This window comes from Strix uralensis, chromosome 3 (assembly GCF_047716275.1).
Source record: "Strix uralensis isolate ZFMK-TIS-50842 chromosome 3, bStrUra1, whole genome shotgun sequence".
Taxonomy (NCBI): Eukaryota; Metazoa; Chordata; class Aves; order Strigiformes; family Strigidae; genus Strix; species Strix uralensis.
In genome coordinates this window covers 85,223,724-85,244,779 of record NC_133974.1, presented here as the reverse complement: position 1 = coordinate 85,244,779, position 21,056 = coordinate 85,223,724, and the positions used below count along the sequence as shown (strand labels likewise).

The 21,056-nt window shown below is 35.9% G+C and overlaps 1 protein-coding gene across 4 annotated transcripts in view; it reads left to right on the top strand.

Annotated features, from left to right (window-relative positions):
* LYST (lysosomal trafficking regulator) overlaps positions 1-21,056 on the top strand; it is an 87,270-nt gene that overhangs the window by 40,095 nt on the left and 26,119 nt on the right. For all 4 annotated transcript variants that reach the window (XM_074863184.1, XM_074863183.1, XM_074863185.1 and 1 more), the window contains exons 15-28: positions 1,226-1,386; positions 2,802-2,992; positions 4,531-4,776; positions 6,400-6,573; positions 7,076-7,225; positions 7,823-7,960; positions 9,715-9,913; positions 11,175-11,306; positions 13,583-14,216; positions 14,692-14,869; positions 15,779-15,948; positions 17,411-17,641; positions 18,556-18,722; positions 19,208-19,360. In XM_074863184.1, the coding sequence (XP_074719285.1) occupies positions 1,226-1,386; positions 2,802-2,992; positions 4,531-4,776; positions 6,400-6,573; positions 7,076-7,225; positions 7,823-7,960; positions 9,715-9,913; positions 11,175-11,306; positions 13,583-14,216; positions 14,692-14,869; positions 15,779-15,948; positions 17,411-17,641; positions 18,556-18,722; positions 19,208-19,360 (2,924 nt within the window). The remainder of the gene's footprint in view (positions 1-1,225; positions 1,387-2,801; positions 2,993-4,530; positions 4,777-6,399; positions 6,574-7,075; positions 7,226-7,822; positions 7,961-9,714; positions 9,914-11,174; positions 11,307-13,582; positions 14,217-14,691; positions 14,870-15,778; positions 15,949-17,410; positions 17,642-18,555; positions 18,723-19,207; positions 19,361-21,056) is intronic.

Genomic DNA, 21,056 nt, shown 5'->3' with positions numbered 1-21,056 from the left:
ATTTTGGTCCACTGAGAGAAATGGAGAGGGGAGAAGTTAAAAAATATTTCAGACGAGATCCGAACTAGCAGTGGGAAGTACTACTTCTTCCACTGAAAACTTAAGGTCCATGCTTCTAAATGAGGTACCTGATGCTAGGTTGGGTGGGCTTGTGCCTGCATGAAATATTAACTGGTTAGAGAAAAAGGAATTTATTAAATATTTCAGTTTTTATCCTTTCTTCCTAAAGTCCAGACTATGAAGACTTCCTTTGTGTCCCAAATATGAAGCAGGTGGTCAAAATACTATCATGTAAAACAACTAGATGTATCACAAACTCTTTACTATTCCTCTAGAATTTGGTCAGTAAACAAGCAACATTATTAAAGATATTCTTAAAGCTGTATCTAGGAAAAAAGCTGTTGCACAGTTTTTCCTCCTGCAGTTAAACCTATAGCTGTAAAGTATAATACATATTTGACTTAGTTCTTGAAACTACATGGAGTTAATTTTTAAGCAACGTGATTTCCTCCCCTCCATTGTTCAGTCTGTGCATGCTGATATGCAGTAAAGTCCAAATATGGAGATACAGGAGAAACTAAGAATACTACAGTGTTCTGCACATGTGTAGTTAATGTGGCCCCTCTATATATAGAGTTAGTTGTCAATTGGCTAATAGTTAGGCTCTTCCAGAAAGTTGCAGATGACCTTTACAGTCCAACTGGTCTGTCTGTAAATGCACACTAGGCTTATTGCCTGTGGCTGTACAGCACACTAGCTCTGACACCTCCCTGGTATAAGCAAATCCCCGACATGTTTTCCATATGTGAACCACAGTTTTCATGATGTACACTAGCATATTCAAAGGCCTTTGACTTTTTAGGAACAGTAGAAATTATTGAAAAACTGTGATATTTTACAAGTGTGTATAGTGTTATATACAGCTTCTTGTCTAAGGTCAGAGGGAAGAAGAAAAGAATTCCGGATCTAGGAAATCTTGCCTGTATGGCAACTCTAGTTGGGGACTCTATTCCTCTGTTTTGTGCAGTATTTGAATACATACATTATTATGTAAGTGAGTTTTAAGGTGCCTAGAAGTTGAAGATGTCTTTAGTAATTTAATGTTGATAACAGCATGGCTTCTCATCTACTAAATATTAAAATCTGTTTTAAGCCTAAGCTGAATACCTTAGCAATTTTGATCATTTCTTAATGTTTAAACTTGTTTCTTTATATGTATTTTTAGGAAATGTGAGATTAATTTAGATTACGCACTACCAAGGAAATCAAGCTTATCATCTGACAGCAATAAAACATTTTGCATGATTGGCCATTGTATATCATCTCAAGAAGAATTGCTTCGATTGTCGGGTAGATGGGATCTTGGAAATCTGCTTCTATTTAATGGTACTTTTGTATGCTTTTTTTTCTTGAGTAAGTCTTCATTTCCTCTTTCCCCTCCAAGATCAAAGGCTTAGTTTGATTTTTTTTTTTAAACATACCAAGTTTTTACAGTAAAAACAATACATTTTTTTACCAGCATCCAGCATAATCTATCAGGGAGAAAGCAGGTAAATGTTTCAGTATTGGGTACTTTCTAATTGTGTCCTTCTGCCGCTATTCTTTTGCTTTCTTTTTAGTTGCTGTAATTGGTAATTCCAGTTCCTTTAGTGTTTCTTTTATTTTCTTTAAATAATACCTTTTTGTAGGGGATAGAGAGATGGTGGTACTTGTTCTGTTTTTTTCATAAAGCACTCAGTCTCTCCCAGCTGGAAAATTGATTTCACTTACCTGCTTCTAAACTGCTACTTTCAAATTACTTACAGCATATTAAAAAGTAAACAAAATCTGAACCACTGAATAGCAAGTTAAGCATGCTTATTTCTGAAACTGCTGAAGTTACTTTGGGGTTTTCTTAGATGTATAACTCTCCTCCCTTCTCGGAAAGTTTTGTCCAGGACTTCTGGTTGTTTGCTTAGAGCTGAAGACTGAAACTCTGCTGTTCATCAGCTGGCATTTCTTCATGTGCAGTGGTCTGGTCAGGACTACTACATAAGTGAAATCAGTTTAACAGGGTGTGTGGTGTGTAACTATACTAGCATAGTGTATCTGTGTGGGCCACAGGTGGGATGCTCGTCATAAATGTAAGCTCCACCTTGTGAATCTACATGGTCTGATCCCCGTGTGCCTACAGCCAGTGTAACTGGTGTATTCAGAGGACACTGGATTTTCTGCTACACAGTTGTCATGTACCTGTACATCTCAGACTTTGGTCTTCCTGGATGCTTCTTTTGAGTTTGCTTTCTCACAAACAGATGACCTGAGATGTGCTGTCTAGAAAGGGGAGGGAGGTTCATTTGGCTTTCTACAAATTTTTTTTTTTCCTCCCTGTTAATTTTAGTGAGCTTTTATTGTTGTTGTGTCCTTGGACACTCTACCCAACTGTCCATGATGTTGTAGCATGTTGTTGCTATCACTAATCTTGTTATGCTTTGAAAACATTGAGGAGGTGTGGACTCTTCAATTCTAAAGTGTAATTGATTATTCACACCTGTTGGTCTTCAGTTCATGCAGACATTTTCCTGACTTCATTTCAGTTGCCTTTGCCACTGAATTGATCTGGCCTGTGATGTGTCAGAAGTCACTGATCTACAGTAGCTAATAGCAAGCATTAGACTGTACTGATTGTTTTTCATCAGCAGGGCCTATGAAAACCAGCCAGCGGTCCTCCTTGTAAGATCTCTGATGCAGTCTACTAGCCAATGTATGAATTTTGCCTTATTGCATACTAAAGAGTTAACGGCTTCTTTTCTGGTTTTTAGGTGCAAAGATTGGACCAGAGGAAGCATTTTACTTATACACATGTGGGCCAGACTTCACATCTGTAATGCCTTGTAAATATGGCAAAACATTGACTGATTGCTCTAAGTACATAAGTAAAGAGATTCTACAATGTGAACAAATTAAGGAGCTCTTCATGGCAAAAAAGGAAGTGGATGTTGGGCCTTTAATTGTAAGTTGCTACTTAAAAATGGTTCTTAATCTCTTGTAACTGATTAAGAAACTGGGAACACATTTCCTGCTGTCTCCCAAGTACTTCACTTTCTCAAAGCAGGCAGGAGCAAATCCAATTCTCATTAAAATCACTGCAGGGTTCTTCCCACTTATTTCAGTGGGAGTTGAACCTCACAGAGGGTGACTATTTCATCTTGCTTTAGGTTGGATTCTGACAACTTCTAGATGTTCCAGCATCTATAATATTGCATATTTATCTCATAAGCAGGCACCTCTAAATGCCCTAGGATGATTATGTCGCTCTTCTCTCCATTAGTGTAAAGGTAGCCAAGGCTTAGTTAACCTTTTAACATTAAAAGTGAGAGGAGAAAGGAGGATTTATCTGGCTTTAACAGCAAGCCAAAGACTTCATACCAATTCTTTGAGGGCTTTGAGGGAGTAAGTTTGCATCAAGTTTGACTGAAAAGTCATTTTCCAGCTGGCAGTTCTTAGCTTTTTTCATCTTTCATGACTGAAACAGCCATGCCAGATGCAGGTGTAAATATAGTTACACTAGAAAAAAAATAAAATAAAACTTTATTGTCAGTGGAGCCTGCTATATCTGGGGAATTGTGTTCATGCATTGTTAATTTCTGCTGTATGAATTGTTTCCACTAGAGGGATTTTCCTGATCTTGTTCTACAGCAGCTCTGTAGCTGTAGGCAAAGGGTCATTTTGTCTGGATGTGATCCTTGTAAACATCAGTACTAAATTTTGAATGGGTTAAGAAGGAATGAATGGAATAAATAAAAAGCCTAACAAATCAGTCATGCAACTTTTAAGCCTATTTTGCCTTACGAAACACCAAGTAACCAGAGAGAAGAACTATGTGCCCAAAGTGATGAATTAATCTGTGCTTTTGCATAGAATGCAAGTGCCTTAAATGTAATTATTTATCTATTTTAAATAACCTCTCAGATATGATAATTTTACATTTTCTGTGAAAATGAGTCAGTTGCTTTCCAAAGGAGCTCTGGTTTTGATCTAAGTCTCTTCATTAGTAATGAAACTTCTATTGAGATCCTCTTATGGCAAAGCTGATTAAAGAATAGACTTAAAATTGGAGAAATTTTGAAAAAATAGCAGATAACTTCCTATTTTGGACTTGCCACTTGAGAAAGGGAAACAATTTGCCCAATACCACTGTGTGCTCATTTTCTTTTAAATTTGTCAGTAATTGTTTTTATGCAAAATAGTTGTAATTCTTCAGGAGATAAGAGGGGGATCCTTGGTGGGTTTTTTAGTGCTTTCTTAACTTTGTGTTGTAGGTATTGCATACGTTTGCTAAAATTTAGGAATACTGTTGCATTTCTAGTGCATGTGCATCCACGTGAAACTTAAGACCATGCTAATGGTAAAGTAGAAATGAACTGCTGAAGCTGCTGCTGCTTGCTGTTAGGTGGCTTTTGTGTGTGGCGTTTTGTGTTTTGGGGGAGTGCTTTGGTTTTTTTGTATTAAACTTTTTGAAAAAAACCCTATAACCTTCTCTTGTTTCAGGAGAGTCTCGCTGTTGTTTATACCACATGCTGTCCTGGTCAGTACACCATATATGAACCGGTTATTAGACTGAAAGGTCAAGTGAAAACTGTATCTTCTCAGAGGCCTTTCAGTTTAAAAGAAGTTCAGAGCAATGTATTGGATGCTCATCAGCTGAAAACACTTCAGCCTGTTGAATATAGAACTCTTCAGGGTATACTACATGAAATTGGAGGAACTGGTGCATTTGTTTTCCTCTTTGCTAGGGTAAGGGGGCTGGAAGAGGGGGGTGCATGTATGTGTTCTTCCATATAAAATTTTCCTTGGATCTTGGGTAGCAAGTCACATATTCTAGCTGCCTTGCTCTAGTCTGCCTGTGATTTCTTTTAAAGAAAATTTGTGGAAAATACTTGTGGCATAACACAAACTGCATCATGCAGGTTGTCTTAGATTGGAAACTTAGTTATAATTCTATTATGTGATGTTTTTATAACACTGCTGGTATGTAAGATGTGGTGTTACATTCTGATTTGAGATGGGACTTCTAGATGTCAAAAGATACTGTTTTTAGGAGTGTTGTAGAACTGGTCATATTTTTGGTCTCTAATTTTCAAAAGCACTTAAATTTATTGCATATCTTTAACGCTCTAAACACAGGATATTCCCAATGCAAGTATAAACAATTGTAAAACTATGTAGTGTGCAGAGCTTTGATTTTTTTTTTTTATCTAATAAATAGAGCTTTTTTGAGAACTGTTCAGCCATGTTCAAAGGTTTATTCTGTCTAAAAAAACCTGTAATTTCAAAATTAAGGGTATGAGCCTTAACTTAGTTACTACTTAGCCTCTCCTTGTAAAGGTCACAGTTAATATTTGTGCTAGGAGTCTCTGAAGGACTACAGTTAATTCAAAATACTAATGTAGGCCTAGAACACGTTTGGTTCTGTGTACCTCTGGCAATGGTAGTGTTCTGAAAGGTGTGTGGAGAGTAACCAATGCATATGAGGCTAGAGACAGTCTGGTGTTTGGACTTCTGGTTTTGAAGACACTGTTGTAATTCTACCATTGATAGTAAAATGAGGAGAAAATCCTTATTCATGTTATTGTATTACATAAATTTATGCTAAGTATGTGCTACAGATCCTGCTGTAGACTCTATTTGCATCAGTTAAGCAAGCAACCAATAGATCACCTGTCAGACAATAGAGGTATACATGTGTATAACTAAGTGCAGCAGAGTTAACAGGCACACAGCAAGAGAACCTATAGGAACTGAAATTCCATTCATGTGAGATTTCCGTTTTGTACGTTTTTGCTAAAAATACTATTTGCTCTTTCTTGGGATTCAAGAATTGTAGGAAGCAAAGATTGAAGAATGGTCCGTGGTCTTCATCTGTCAAATAGCTTGTCTCTTTATGGACAAAATAAAACTTTAATGTTTGATACTTCCAGGTAGAGATAGTCTAGCCCTTCAGGAACTTTAATTTAAAGCTTCCCTTAAACATTTGGGAAACATACCTTTCCAGGGCAAACAGGGTCTATTCTTAGTGGCTTATGTATTTCATGACCTTGTGACTTCGTAGTATACCAAGAATGAATTGGTGCCTTGTACTTAAATTTTACTTAGAACAGATTTTTTTCTTAAAAGGGGATTCTTGTAACAGGATTTTTATTTTCTTAGCAGGTCATCATTTACCACAGTAAGAATTACCACTTCAGATATAATATCTGAATGTACGCTCATAGGCAAAAATGAAGGTTGTGTACATAACCTCAAAATCTTTAAAACAGATTTAATCCGGAAATTATAATTTTAGGTCTGCAACAAAGCATTTTCAAGGCTTTTTTCTAAATGTTTCTCATTTAAACTGTTTTAAATTTGTCTTTTCAGGTTGTAGAGATTAGCACCTGTGAAGACACTCAAGCCTTAGCATTACAACTTATACTATCTTTAACAAAATACAGTCAACAGAGAATACAGGAGATGGACAATTGTAATGGTTATTCTATGATTCATCGAGTGTTGATCAAACCAAAATGCATTGTTGGATTTTGCATGCTGAAGGTAGAGTGCTCTTTAAACCTGTTATTTTGTTCAGTGTTAGCAGAAATCTAGAAATTTCTCTGATTTTAATTCTACATTTGAAGCTGTCTTCACAAAGGTAGAACAGTGTTTTACCTTAAACTAGAAACTCATGATAAGTAAGGGGAGAAAAAGGAAATAAAGACCCTGATTTCAGAGATGAGGAGTGGGAGGAAAGCAACTTTGTTTCTCTGACAGCAAAGATCTTCAAGCAAGCTTAAACTTGTAAACAATTAATAAAAGTTGCTTGCATGCACTTAAATATTTTTTTAAAAAAAGTTTGTACTGGTGTTACAAGAATGAAGCCTCTTAAATGTCTCCAGTGGGGTTAATAAACTCAGTAACTATTTTCGAAGTTGACCAGGTAGATATATGCCTTCCCTATCAAGAGTTTGATGTCTCTTTAAAGAATTTTTTAGTAAATTGGATAGAACTGTACTGCTTTGTGCTTATGACATTCAAAAAATTTTTTCATCTCTTGAAGACTCTGCTTGAAGGATGCTGCAGTGATGAGATTCTCTATATAAATGAAAATGGGCAATTCATGCTTGACACAGATTCTACAGCAGTTATCCAAGATGTTCAATTGCTAGAAAAGCTGCTGCTTGACTGGAAGATATGGTCTAAAGCAAAGGTAATTACTTTCATTTTTGAAAGATTTTAAGTCTAAAAGTCAATATTAAGAAAAAAAATATTAAGTATTATGAGGTCTGAAATTAATTTCTCCAGCTAGATGTCAGTAATTACTAAAATATTTTTTTTTAATTAATGGTCCTTATTTTTCTTTGAATAGCTGGTAGTAGTATCAAGCTCCCATTATCAGTGATGCAGGTAGCCTTAGTATATTAAGTTCTGTAAATGTAACTTATGTAAATGACTTGTTAGTTGAATGGATTAATTTTCTAGGGAAACTTGTTAAGACTGAGGAAGACCTGCTTCCCTCTGGAGTTAAGCTGTTGAAAATAACCATGCAGTGTTAATATAGCAAAAAATATACAAAACTAGTTTTAGACAAGAAGTAGTTTTTTTGTAGCTTAATCATCAAAATATGCTTCATTTCGTATGAGCATAATTTTTCTGATAGTTTGTAGTTCTGACCTGACCATTTGCAATCATTTAGTCTTTGAGGGGCAAAACTAACTTTATCCTAAACTGTTTGTGGTTTTTTTTATTTTCAGTGTGTAGACTCAGAAATATATTTTTGAAGCCATGTTCCTGTTTTGTTTTTCAGCAAGGTGTTTGGGAAACTCTGTTAGCAGCTCTAGAAATCCTTATCAGAGCTAACCATCACCAACAGATGTTTAACATTAAACAGCTATTGAAAGCTCAAGTGGTACATCACTTCCTGTTAACTTGTCAGGTTCTGCAGGTATTTTCACTCTGAAATCCTACTTTGGGCTTGGCAAATACTGTTTTACTTGGTGTGGGGGAGACTAAATGCTGTAGGAAAAACTACTTTAGTAGACTCTATGCTTTCAGCCCCCCTTTGCCTTCCTCAACAGGCACTGTTGCTGTGAACTGATACAGTTCCCTATTGGGTGCTCTGTTTACTGCTGGACAGAAGGGGCAAGAGATTTTAACCATTTGGTACTATTTGAAACACTGGGTGCTAGGTTACTTGCACAATCCATACATGAGTAGGAGCTGAAATGACCTGTGACCCTTTTATAAAGACCTGAGATGTCTCTTACTAGTTCAAGTCTTCATGACTGAAAAATATAGATATTGTGTAAGTACCAGAAACTGTCCTGTATCTCACCAAAGCTAATAGGGCACCTGGCCTGTAGTGCTCAATCTGAGAACTCCTCTTAAAATTATTGACCCAGTAGTAGCTTCCTCCATGGCATGGAGATAGCTGTTCTAAAAAGGACTTTGAGGAAGTGCTTCAGCCCTTGCATAGACATTTCTTAGGAACATGTTTTTGAAATGGTTTCCTGCTTATAGTACATACCTGTTTGTGAAAACATAGATTGTAATCCCTTTTTTCTACACTGTATTTTTTATCTTGCATTCCTTTTTGAGTTTTTCACTGTAACACATGAAATGCATTCATTGTTTTTCCTTCTAATGATTTTTCCAAATGTGTCTTTTAATCATTTTCACTGCTGTAAATTTTTAGTTTCTTCATTTTTGTGTGGTCTTCCCTACCTTTGGAGCTTGTTAGTGGTATAGTTAACTTTTAAAATTGTATATTAATGCAAATGCCTAGATACAGAATGTTACGAAGTATTTTCCCTTTCTTTTGCACATGAGTAAAAACACTAGTATACATGCCTATTGGGAAAAAATTAATTTCTTAGTTTAAAAAAACTACTCAAATTGGCCAACAGTGATTTGGCAATTTTTTGGGAATGATGGAATGAAAGATTAAAATTATATAAATGATTCGCTTTGGAAACCTCACTTAAATTAACTTCATTTAGTCTTCTCATACAGCAGTCGCAGTTAAGGTGTTTGGGTACCAAAAAAAGAGGTAAAATTTGGAGAAGTTAGAAACAAGTTAATTGCCATACTCACATTACAATGAGGTTTCCCACAAGTTTATTGAAGTCCTCTTCTAAAATCATTGTTCAGTTAATAGATTTTTTTCAAAGAGCCATTGTCGAACTATCAAATGCTTGATCAAGCAGAAATTATAAATATAATTATCAATGAAATATCAAATGTGTCTGTTTATAAAAGTGGCTGTTGAAGTGGAAATTCAGAAGACCCAGTGTGGCACTGTTCAGAAAGTTTTTGTTTGAAATGTTAGTATCAGCAACTATTTTAATTTCTCTACAAATATATAATACGATGGCAGTAAACTACACTTCCAATGGTGATTTATGCCCTAAGGCTCCAGCATTTCAAATCAGGGTAGTATAGTATGTGGAAGATGTTAATTTTCTAAAAATAAACTTGCATAACATCTGCAATGCTTTGTTTGTGCCTGAATTTTGAGTGTGCTGGACTTGGGTAACGTTGAGTAGGTACAGTAGCTCCTCTGAAGTTAAAGAATACGGGCTGTATTACTTAAGCTTTTTTCTTGTCTGTTCTATGACAGTGTGACAATTTTTTTTAAAAAGACATTTTGCCAATTTAAAAATACAAATAACTTACAGTTGTACTACTCTTCATTTCTAGGAGCATAAAGAAGGGCACCTTGCATCCCTGCCTCAGGAGGTTTGCAGGTCATTTGTGAAAATAATTGAAGAAGTACTTGGATCTCCACCAGACCTGGAATTGCTGACACTAGTCTTCAATTTTCTCTTAGCAGTTCACCCTCCCACTAATACATATGTTTGTCACAATCCTACCAACTTCTACTTTTCCCTGCACATAGGTAGATATGTCACATTTAACTAGAAGTAAAGAGGAAGATAAAAATCTAGTCATAAATTGATATCTAAAAAACCTTTTCACTCATAAAATACTATTCTATGAATATAATTTTTGATTGGTATATTGTAATAACTGTATATAAAAATTATTGAACTACTGGGACTTAATAGTTTACATTGAGAGACATTATAATGACACTTTGTTGCTTGGCTTACTTCGAGATCTTTTTTCTGTCTACAGCCATAAATAATTTCATTGGTGGTTATGTCTTTAAAGTTTGATGCTAAACAGAATGCTTAACATTTAGCTGCCTGTATGGACACATTTGCCTGTGAGCAAATCTTAGAGAAAAACGTCTAACTTAGCTGTAAATGAAGCTTATTCAGAAATATGTGTATATGGTCCTGTCTCCATCTCTACTTTCTTGTTTCCTGTTACTGAATTCCTAGAAAAATAAAAGGCCTGAGGAGCACTTGAGCAAGCTATCAGTTGCACTGCAAGACATCATTGGGAGACACCATCAGTGCATTGCATACATGTTATGGAAATTACCTGTGTGCTTTCAGGCATGCACATCTAGAGCGAGCAACAGGTGTCTTTAATATATCTGTACTAGATGATCACTTTGGCAAAATGAGTGATATGAGCTTTAAAAATTCTTCCTTTTTCTTTTAGAAGATGAGAAACTAGTACGTGTGTAGTTCATGTTTTAATATTAGCATTGTACAACCTTAGCCATAACTTATGTAAACATGGGAAGTATCATCCAAGTTTGAAATGTTTTCTCCTTTTGCAGATGCCTGTGTGCCTCCAGTTTTAGTAACTGGTTTCAAAGGCAATACAGTTTTTATCTGTATCTGTCATCTAATACTAACAGATGTAAAACTCTGAGTAAGAATAGAATGCATTTCTTGATACTTCGAGCCCTATTAGATCAATCTGTTTGAGAACAGTCACCTGTTTTTGACATGGCAAAAAGTCAAATTTATTACTGCTTGTATGCCTGCAAGGACCATCTTTAAATATAATTACTTTAGAACATCATACTACTTTCAGTGTTCTGAAGTAAATTTTAAAGATATATCACTAAAACAAAAAGTGGTTCTCAAGTGCTTTTTCTCAGATGTTGGTGAGTTGAGGACTTCTCATTAGCCTCCAGTGATCAGCTTGAAGTGTAACCTGGCTACTATGAGTCGAAATATATCAAGAATGCAAACTTAAAAAGCTTGTATGTAACTTTTCCCATTATCTTGTCTTTCTAGATGGCAAAATTTTTCAGGAGAAAGTTGAATCGCTTAGGTACCTGAGAAATTCCAGCAGTGGCGGGAAGTCAATAGATACTTCTGCATTTGTGATTACAACTCCAACTGGATTTACAGCTTTACCACTGGGAGGTAAAACAATACTGTAAAAACAAGGACATTAAGACACAGTCCTTTGGCAGATGACTAGAGTGCCTTAAAGTGTTAGTTTTCCACAGATATTTCTTACAAAGCTCCCCTGTCCCTTGGAGCTTGGTGCCTGAATGACAGAGTAAGAGGGATGGAATTAAACATGCTACGTAAACTGCTCTTCATTCTCAGAATGAGAGATATTGCTGCATTGATGGCTCAGGCAGTGAAGTGGACCAGATAGCTGAACTTCATTTGTTAAATAGACCTGCTAGAGATGTGTGAGAATGCCTTAGCAAGGCAATAGTTGAAATGGTGAGCCATAAGCAGCTATCCCACCTGTGCAAAAAGCACCAAGCTGATACTGTTATTAGTGCATAATTGTTAACATCCATCTAAATATAGTATTAAAGTATTGGCATTTAGTTATGCTGCAGGTATATATACTGTTCCTACATGATAGAGGATGGGAAGATATTTCTAATAAAGAACAACATAGATACCTTGGTTATATAAATTAACATTTAAGAGTTTCCTAGAAACAGTCTTATTATGTAGCATGCCAAACAAGTTGAGGTCTATAAAGATAACTGCTTAAATCAGTTTTGAATTCCTTTGCTATAGATGCTGAAATAGTGTGAAGTTACTAGTTCAAGCTGGTAACTTTTCGGTTGGCATTCTGTCAGTGTGATGTTTTCTGCATCGTTATTGAAGTAGATTTTTAATCATACTTTTTAGAGACTTGCATAGGCAATCAACAAATATCACCTGTAAAACAGAAGCTAAAATGTATAACTTAAGCCTTTATTTAAGCTCATTGACAATAAGAAATAAATTCTAATGAAAAATGCATAATCTAAGCAAGTTTACCAATATATACAAAATAGGAATGAAAACTAACTTAGCTGCTATATTTTTCAGATGATGTTTGACTTAACTATATTCTGTGTATCACTCATGTAATACCTTTTACAATTGATGTCTTGTTGCTACTTTGCTTGGGAAAAGCAAATTGAGTCTTCGTTTGAAACAGTGTTAGTTCAAGTGTCCTTCACTAAAAGCAGTGATATGAAGAGCAGACCACAGTAGTAATTGTATATGGAATTAATCATTCTGCCATATGGCATACTCTTCTTAAACTGAGTACTTATTAATAACGATAGTACCAAACTGTTATTCTTGAATAAAGATTATTCATGTGTGCCAGAGGAATACTCAACATAAATTTTTGTGAAAATTAGGTGTTTGAGTGTTGTGGTTCTGAATTTGAATTTCGAAATTTAGGGAATATATTTGAAATAGTATGTTCAGTAGATAACTGGCTACCTGCATGTGGGTTTGCAGTTTGTTGCCCTACCTGCTAATGTGTGTGCAAGCTTGACTGTAAGATTGTTGCAGCTATGTAGATTCCTTCTGTTGTCTGAAGACCAGCGTGGTCTGGCTATATTTGCATACATATGTGTGTATACATATAAATTTGTATATCTTTATATAAATCTCATTCAGGGAAAAAAAAATCCTGATGCATCATCATTGCATTAGTACTAACTGGTGCATAGTTTTCAAAATACTTCTGAATGAACAAAGTCTCCTTTTCCCACATGAACAGAAAGCTTCTTCTACCAGTCTGGTATAGAGACTGCTTTCCCTCTACAAATGTCTTTCATAAAAATATAATTTTAAATGTGCTCTGAAAGTTTGACTGTTTCAGGTCAAAATGTGTACCTAAAAGGAAGTCCTATTAAATAAAATATGCAGTTATAAAGTTATAAACCTGAAGTACATGTAAAACCTTCATGCAAAAGGGTTGGTGAATACTATTTCAGTATCTGCTGAAACATGGTAGATTGGTCCTCTTACACAAGAGCTCCAAATAAAACAACCTGCTCTGTTTGACCCTGCTTTGAACAAGGAGTTTGGGCTAGACAATCTCTAGAGGTGTCTTCCACCCTCAGTGATTCTATGATTATGTACAAATTCCTGCTGAGGGTTAGCTGAGAGGATCATAATGTAAATCCAGAAACTCCAGTATACATGCAAAAAATGTTTCATATTTTATATATCTTTCCAATTTGTGACTTGCTAATTATATGGCTGCATAATAGTTTACTATCTCTACTTGATCAGCCAAATCTGAGCTATGCCAGGTGTTGAATCAGTTTTGCCATATAGAATTAGCTTGGGCCATCACTGTGTTAAATCTATGTGGAGTGTAACGTTGAGGGGAAAAGCTTGTTTCTAGCATAAAACGAATGCTAAAGATATCCTTATTTCCCTAGAGAACACTTCCAGTGCTGGTGTACAGCAGAAGATGAGCTCTCAGGCACCTAAAAGGCTTTGCAGAAGCTTGCCAGTGTCTCCTACCTCCTCACCTCAAGTTCATCAAAAAAGACTATCTGTAAGGATGGGAAGGAGTGTTGATGACCTGCAGATTATTGGAAAGCATGACTACATTGATCTGCAGGGTAGAACTGGTTTTGTAGGAAGTTCTGAAACTGTAAAGAAAGTACAAGAACTCTTTCTTAGCAGTTGTGAGTCTGCAAAAACAGTTTGTGACTCAGAGTTAACATCTGCGGAAACATTTGAAGATATTGCAAAAGAAGAGTTATCTGAAAACACATTTGAGAGTAAAGAAGCAGATGCAGACCTGAAATGTAATGAAGGTGGTGGTACTGCAGCTGAGACATCCCTACGTCGTCCAGACAATCTGAAAGGGCTGCCTTCATTTCAGAAGAGTCAGGGTAATTTCGCAGGGTTGGGCTTAGCATTTTCCATTCATGGAGGAGAATCATCAGCCATTGCTCGCTGGCCAAGCTTTGCTGACAAGAATATACTTCCTGAAGACTGGGAGAGTCTTGCTTTTTCTTCAGCTAATGAGAATACCCAAAAACCATCTGAAAGCCCTGATGACCGGTAAGCAGATAAACAAAATAATAAATAACCGATAGCTCAGTATGAGCTTTAATTTCACAGTTCTTGGTCTTGATTACTACTCGACAAAAACTGGAAGCCTGAAAATTAATGTTTTCAATGGCTGTCATAAACAAATTCATTAAGCTTTTAGTCTATAGAATTGCATTTTTCTAATTTTTGCGTTATTTATATAACAAACTTTAAAAACCAGGAATTTTGCTATCTTCAGTAAGAATGGGAACTTGTTATGCTAGCTCACAAAAAGTCTCAAGCAAGTAGTTCTAGTCAGATTATCATTTTTGCCATCTGCTATCCAAAAATAAGTGTTAATGAAGAATGGCAATAGGGGTATTGGAGAACTGTTTGCCAGATTTCCTGTTCTTCCTGCCCCTCAAGAGTAGCTGACAATTCTGCATTTTTTTTAATGTTTCCTGTTGTAGACAAACGGTGGTAAAATATATTCCTCTGTTTTCAGATGTACAGAAGACTGTCTCGTGCTTATCTGTTGTGGATTATATGACCTCTTGCGTGGAGTTCTCCTAATCCTACCAGATATCATGCTAGAAGATGTGATGGACAAACTTATCCAACCTGATTATCTTATAGTTCTTGTGAACCACCCATCTCCTCTCATACAACAAGGAGTAATTAAAGTAGGCCTATATGAAAAGCTTTTGGCTAAAGAGTTGTGAACAAGCATAGTTAACTTGTTAGAAACATGAAGTTTTGTTAGTATTTTTCTATTTTGCTTGCTTCAATTTTCTAGGTTTACTTTTAAGTTATGTTTCCACCCCCCCAGATTAAAAACAAACCAAAACCAAACCACAACACAAACACATAATCTTTCAACAGATATAGTCAATGATCTAATCCAGAGGCCTTAAGAGCATATGACAGTGTTACTGTTGTAAATGGAAGTGACAGTGCAGAAAGTTGGTGACCATCTCTTCAACATTAAACACATGAGGTACTGTGTTAAGGTGCAAGCAAAGTTTTGATGTCTAACACAGTTGACTTTCAGTTATTGTGGGGAGTTACCCACACGTATTTTTGGCATGAACATGGACTTGAGGCTTTGAAATGTTTTCAGAGATTTTTGTAGTATTGACAAGGACAATGCTTCTGGATTATAACATCATGTAGATGAAAAACTTTGAGTAGATTTGTATTTTAATTTGAAGAGTAAGATTATATGGCTTTATTAACAAAGTGATCTAAAAAAATGTGCATGCACTTGCATACATACCAAAGTTCAGGATTTAACAAGTGTAAAAAGTCTGGATGTATTTATGTATGCATTATGTAACTGTTATGTGTGTGATTTAATCTCCTTCAAACTTGACTAAAAACCTTAGAGTTGTCAGGTTAAAAGGATAAAGTCAGCTGTCAGTTGTAACAGGGGCAGTGTAGATTGCAGTTGCAATAGTGCCGTTGATGTGTTTAATCTGGAATTCTAAAAATTTGGGTTTCAAACTGTTCAAATTGCACACAAGAACTTTAACTTTCAAGGGAGTTATATTAAATATTTAAATCTTACATCATAATTGTGCATTTATTTTTAGTTGTTGGATGCATATTTCAACAGAGCAAGGAGGGAGCAAAAGGAGAAGTTCTTAAAGAATCGTGGCTTCTCCTTGCTAGCCAACCAGCTGTACCTTCACCAGGGGACTCAGGAAGTTGTAGAGTGCTTTTTGGAAATGCTCTTTGGCCGCTCTGTTGGCTTGGATGAAGAGTAAGTGATGCTTTGCTTCTGTGTCCTGTAACTTAATATTTGAACTACAAGTGTTGTACATTGCTGGAGGCAAGGATGTGATAGCTTTCCAATTCCTGTTCTCTTCCTAGTAGTCAACAACCGTAAAAAGTTTCTTCAAAACTGTTTTGAAATGTTTTGCTTGTAGCTTTAACATTTAAATGTATTAAACTTATGACTATTTTATGGCCCTTAAGCTGTTTGTAAGCAACTTCATCTGATGGGTGCTGTCAGCTGGGACCTTCTAAACCCTCAGCCCTTCTGAGGGCTTCAGAGGCATTTGCACTTCAAATGTCCTTGTAATAATTTTCATTTTTCCCTATCCTTTCTGATCCTACATGAAACTGATTTATATTCTTAGAAGTTCTAAGTAGTAGTCACTAGACTTCTACTGGATTTTGGTAGGTGATTAAGGACAAAGCTTGATGCAGCAGCTGCTTCCTTGGCTTGGCCCTGAGTTTAGATCCCTATTTCCCTTAGGGAAAACCCCACAGATACACCATTTCCTTGAACCAAAGAGCCACCTCATATTGACAAGGAAAGGAGATTACCTTTTAAGCAGACAATTATTTAAGTAAATGATTTTTTTTTTAGAATTAGTCTGACTACTTAATGATTGTACAGGAAGAACATGCATGTAAGTATAGTCAGCAGTGCAAAAATCTTGCAAAAAAAAAACTCAGTTGCTGCCTCTGCAGGATTTGTAGCCAAATTACTTCTGGCGGTTGGCCTGATCTTCACCCCCCAAGAAAATATTCCTATTTAACTGCCAAGATTTAAACCTGGCTGCTTAACTAACCCCAAAGCAGAGAACTGTTATTTCCTCAAGACTGATTATGGAGCTGGAAAAATAATTTAAATGTCTTAAGTTTTTAGGATTGTGTATAATAGTCATGTGATGGGCTGATAACCTTAGAAGAATAATCCAATTTCTTAATGCACAAGTAATACAAGGTCTGAATCACTGTTTTGAATTCAACAAATGCAGTAAGTCAGAAGCTGCCAAACTTAATTAAACTTCAGCAGTAATGGATATAGGATATCAAACCTGCTGGTAGTCAGTATATCATTATATTGATGCCAAGCTGTATCTGGTTTCTTGATAGTGTCTGTGCCAGTTGTAATACTTACCACTGGAAAGATGTGTCAATTGTTTTCTGCACAGATTAAAAAAAACTCTATTTTCATGAAATCTATATTGTAGAGTTCATAGTTAGCTGAAGCTTCAGATATACTTTTTAGGCACTTCATTTCCTTGTGGTTCTTTGAAGTGTTTATTTTACTATTACTTCCCTTAGTAGACAGGCATTTTTACTGCAGTGGAATGTAGGAAAATTGCCATCTACGTCTCTGCCAAAATACTGGCATAGACTGGTATTCCAGTTGCATATACCAGCTTGCTATTACTTATATTTACTTGCATTACTTATATTTATGTTAATAGATTTGATCTGGAAGACGTCAAGAATGTTGGACTCTTTCAAAAATGGTGTGTCATTCCTGTTCTGGGTCTTATAGAGAACTCTCTGTATGATAATGTTCTGCTGCATAACTGCTTCTGTCTCCTGCTGCAAATCATAAATTCCTGCTCAAAAGTTGCAGACCTACTGCTTGATAATGGTTTGCTCTACGTGCTGTGTAATACGCTGGCTGCTCTCAATGGACTGGAAACAAAGTGAGTATTGTATGGGTTGCTATAAAATAGTCCAGGCACAACCTTAAGTCTAGCAAAAATTACTGTTGTATTTGTTCCACTTGCTAAAATGATCAGAGAGCATGTACAAAATAACACTGATTTTGAGGTTTTCAGCTTTTAATTATACCTGTAAGTGAAAGCTACTGTTTAGATACTCAGTTCAAACAATGGAATATAAAATAATTTTTCCATACCTTAAACTTTCAAGTGAAATGAAATTTTAAAAAGCAAGTATGTCACACTGTGTGCACTTTGGATGCTTTTCCTAGTAAAACTCACCTGAACAATAAGATAAAGGCCCAGGAGATGGTAGCATTCTACTGTATCTGTAGCCAACATCAAAACTGCAGGAAAAGTCTTTCCTGTGCTGCCTGTGATTTAATATTTGAGATTGAGTAACTTAAATGACTTCATTAATTACAAACATGCTGTGCAGTGAAGGAAGGGAGAGATGGGGTTTTGTTAATTTATTTTATTAGTTGGTATTCCTAAGAAATAGACTAATTTCCTTTTTACCCCAGTATAGTTTTAGTTCAACGTAGTTACAAAATGAGGTATTATCCTGATCTTTTTTTGAGAAATACAGGATTTCAGACTTGTTCTTTAACTTAAAAATCTGATAATAATGTATCATTGCTTTTCCAATAAAACTTTGTTACAATCTTAATGTTAGATTGTCTCAAAGATTTGCAGGCATCCAATCTGCCACAGTTAACACTAAAGAGGTGTCTGATTACAATTTTCTAGCCTTCAGCAGTAACATTCTTGTGTGAAGTACAATATAATATTAGGCATGATTGGCAGAAGTAGCAAGGGGCATAGTAATGGGTCTTATTATGGGTTACAGTCTACTAGAATTGTCATGTTTCTGGTAACTACAACTTTGTTTGCAGCATTCCCTTGAATGACTACAAGTTACTTGCATGCGATATACAACAGCTGCTGGTAGCAGTTGCAATTCATGCCTGCAGCTCCTCAGGTTCTCAATATTTTCGTGTTATTGAAGACCTCATTGTGCTGCTGGGTCATCTTCAAAATAGTAAAAATGCAAGGATGCAAAGTAAGTTATCTGCTTATTTTTGGGGTCATGGGACTGGAGAAGTAAATCCCTTCCCCACTGCTTTTTGTTTAAATTAATATTCCTGACAAGGGAGAAGGGGAAGTTTTCTGGTGACGCACCTTCTTTTCTAAGTGGTTCTCAAAGTAGTAGTTTTCTGCAGGAGCCTGCTTGGTGGTAAAGAATTGTGTACTGCTAATCTGAACAAAGTGACTGTAAAAGTTCATTAAGTGTATTTAAATGGAAATGTTTTATACAGTTTCATTTAGCTTATTTCAGAGTAATCAAATTCAATAGCTTTACCATGAGAACTCACTTGTGTACTGTCTGTATCTGGAATAGTGAGGTGACTTTCTATGTGACTTCTGTGGAATTTAAAGTTTTACAGCTCTTGACACATTTTGTGTCTTTACTTCTTACAAACATCTAGTAAAAATTCTTGGACACGTGCAAAGAATGTCATGTGTCCTTTGTATGCCTTTCTCTAGATATGGCAGTTGTTCTGCAGTTAAGAGTTCTTCAAGCAGCTATTGAATTAATAAAAACTACAGCAAACCAAGATGCTCAGGAGCAGGCTGGCTCAGTCCCATCACTATCTGCACCACATCGTGCAATGTTTCAAAAGCGTAAAGGCATTGCTGGTGAGTAGTAAAAGTGTAGTATTCTTGTACTTTCCCCTATATGTATTACTTTCAAGCTGTAACTTCAGTGATACAACAGAGTTCTGTTGCTTTGCTTTTTCTGTGGATTTGCTTTATAAGTGTGTGTATATTTTTAGTGTAGCCTTGTACCCATTTTGAACTTGTGGGGTTTTTGTATTAGGAGGAGGGAGTGGGGTATGAAAATGAAACCTCAGTCACCTTATTCTCACTACAGTGTCTAAAGCCAGATAGTACCACCTTTTGGAAATCAATTCACGAGTTGCATAGTAAAGATGTTTTTAAAGTAATTCATTAGTAGTTTTATTAGCCAACTCCACAGTAAGGAAATATCAAAATAAAGTTAGTGCTTGTAACTTTTAACATAGCTGTGATGTGGGGATTGCATCCTGAAGTAAATACCTGGCACTCTAAATTTATAGTTGGGAATGTGAGATTCCTAGATTCCGCTGTGGTTGTGCTTGTAAAACATTTGTGCAGTTCTAGCTTTAGCAGTAATACTTCGTATTTGACAGCTTGTGAATCATTCTGTAAAGATTTTTGAGTTTTCTGGCTGGAAATTAATTTTGTATATCTCATAAATGAAGCTGCGTTTAGGACTTTGTAGAAGATACAATTTAAAAATCTGATATGCATTTGAGGTTTTTTAAAAAACGAACCACTATTATTCCCTGTTTACTGTGGGAATGTTTCTCTTGATATTATCAGCTTTTCAGGCCCCTCTCCATCAACCTAGTAAATATAGTGAAAATATTTTTATATTAGTGAATCTGATAAGGCACTAAAGATAAAAAATAGTTATTTCCAAAAGAAGCAAGTACAGTCAAGGCCTACCAGTTCATTTCAAGAAAATATTAAGAAATATTCTTCCAAATTAGAAATAGTACTTCTATCAAAATTAGTGACAATGGGTATGGTACAAAACGTGTTTGTTTAGAAGCTGTTAATAACTGACTCCTCATTTAGCTGATAAAGCTACTTTCCAATAGGCAATATTTTTTTGTTGTATCACTAACTTTTAATCCTTTATCCTAATTCTACAGTAAAAGCAGGAAAAAAGTAACTTTTTTAGAATCTGCTTTACACAAAAGTACTTGTACAGTAAATTTGATCTTGAGACTAGTTCATTTCATGGTATCACTTCTTGAATTTTATATATTTATTTTCAAATAGAAAAGCTTTTAAAAGAAAGAGACAAACACCCAAATAACATTATGTCCTGGTTTAGCTAGGATAGGGTTAAGTTTCCCCAGCAGTGGGGGGAAGCTCTAGCTGGGTTATTCAATACCATGTTGATGTCACCTCTGGGCGCCCAAGCGCGGGAGAGGCGGGAGAGTCGGTGATCGCGTGTGTTATGCCATCTCTCTGCTCTCACTGCTGTGTCGGTACATATCTTGCTCTGTTCATTGTTATTACTGTTATTGTAGTTGTTTGTTGTGTTGCTGTTGCACTGTTGTATTAAACCTCTCCTTATCTCAGTCCTGGGGCTTTGTATTTCACTCCCTTTGTGGGGGAGGGACAGCGGCCGCGTGGTCTCAGACCCCGGCAGGGGCTAAACCACCACAGTTCCCTTCAATGTTAATGCAATTCAAATGTATTTTTTTCTTCAGTGATGTGAACTCTCTGGATGAAAGCAGTTGCTGAGTTGATTAATTGTTTGTGCATCTTAGTAGAATGC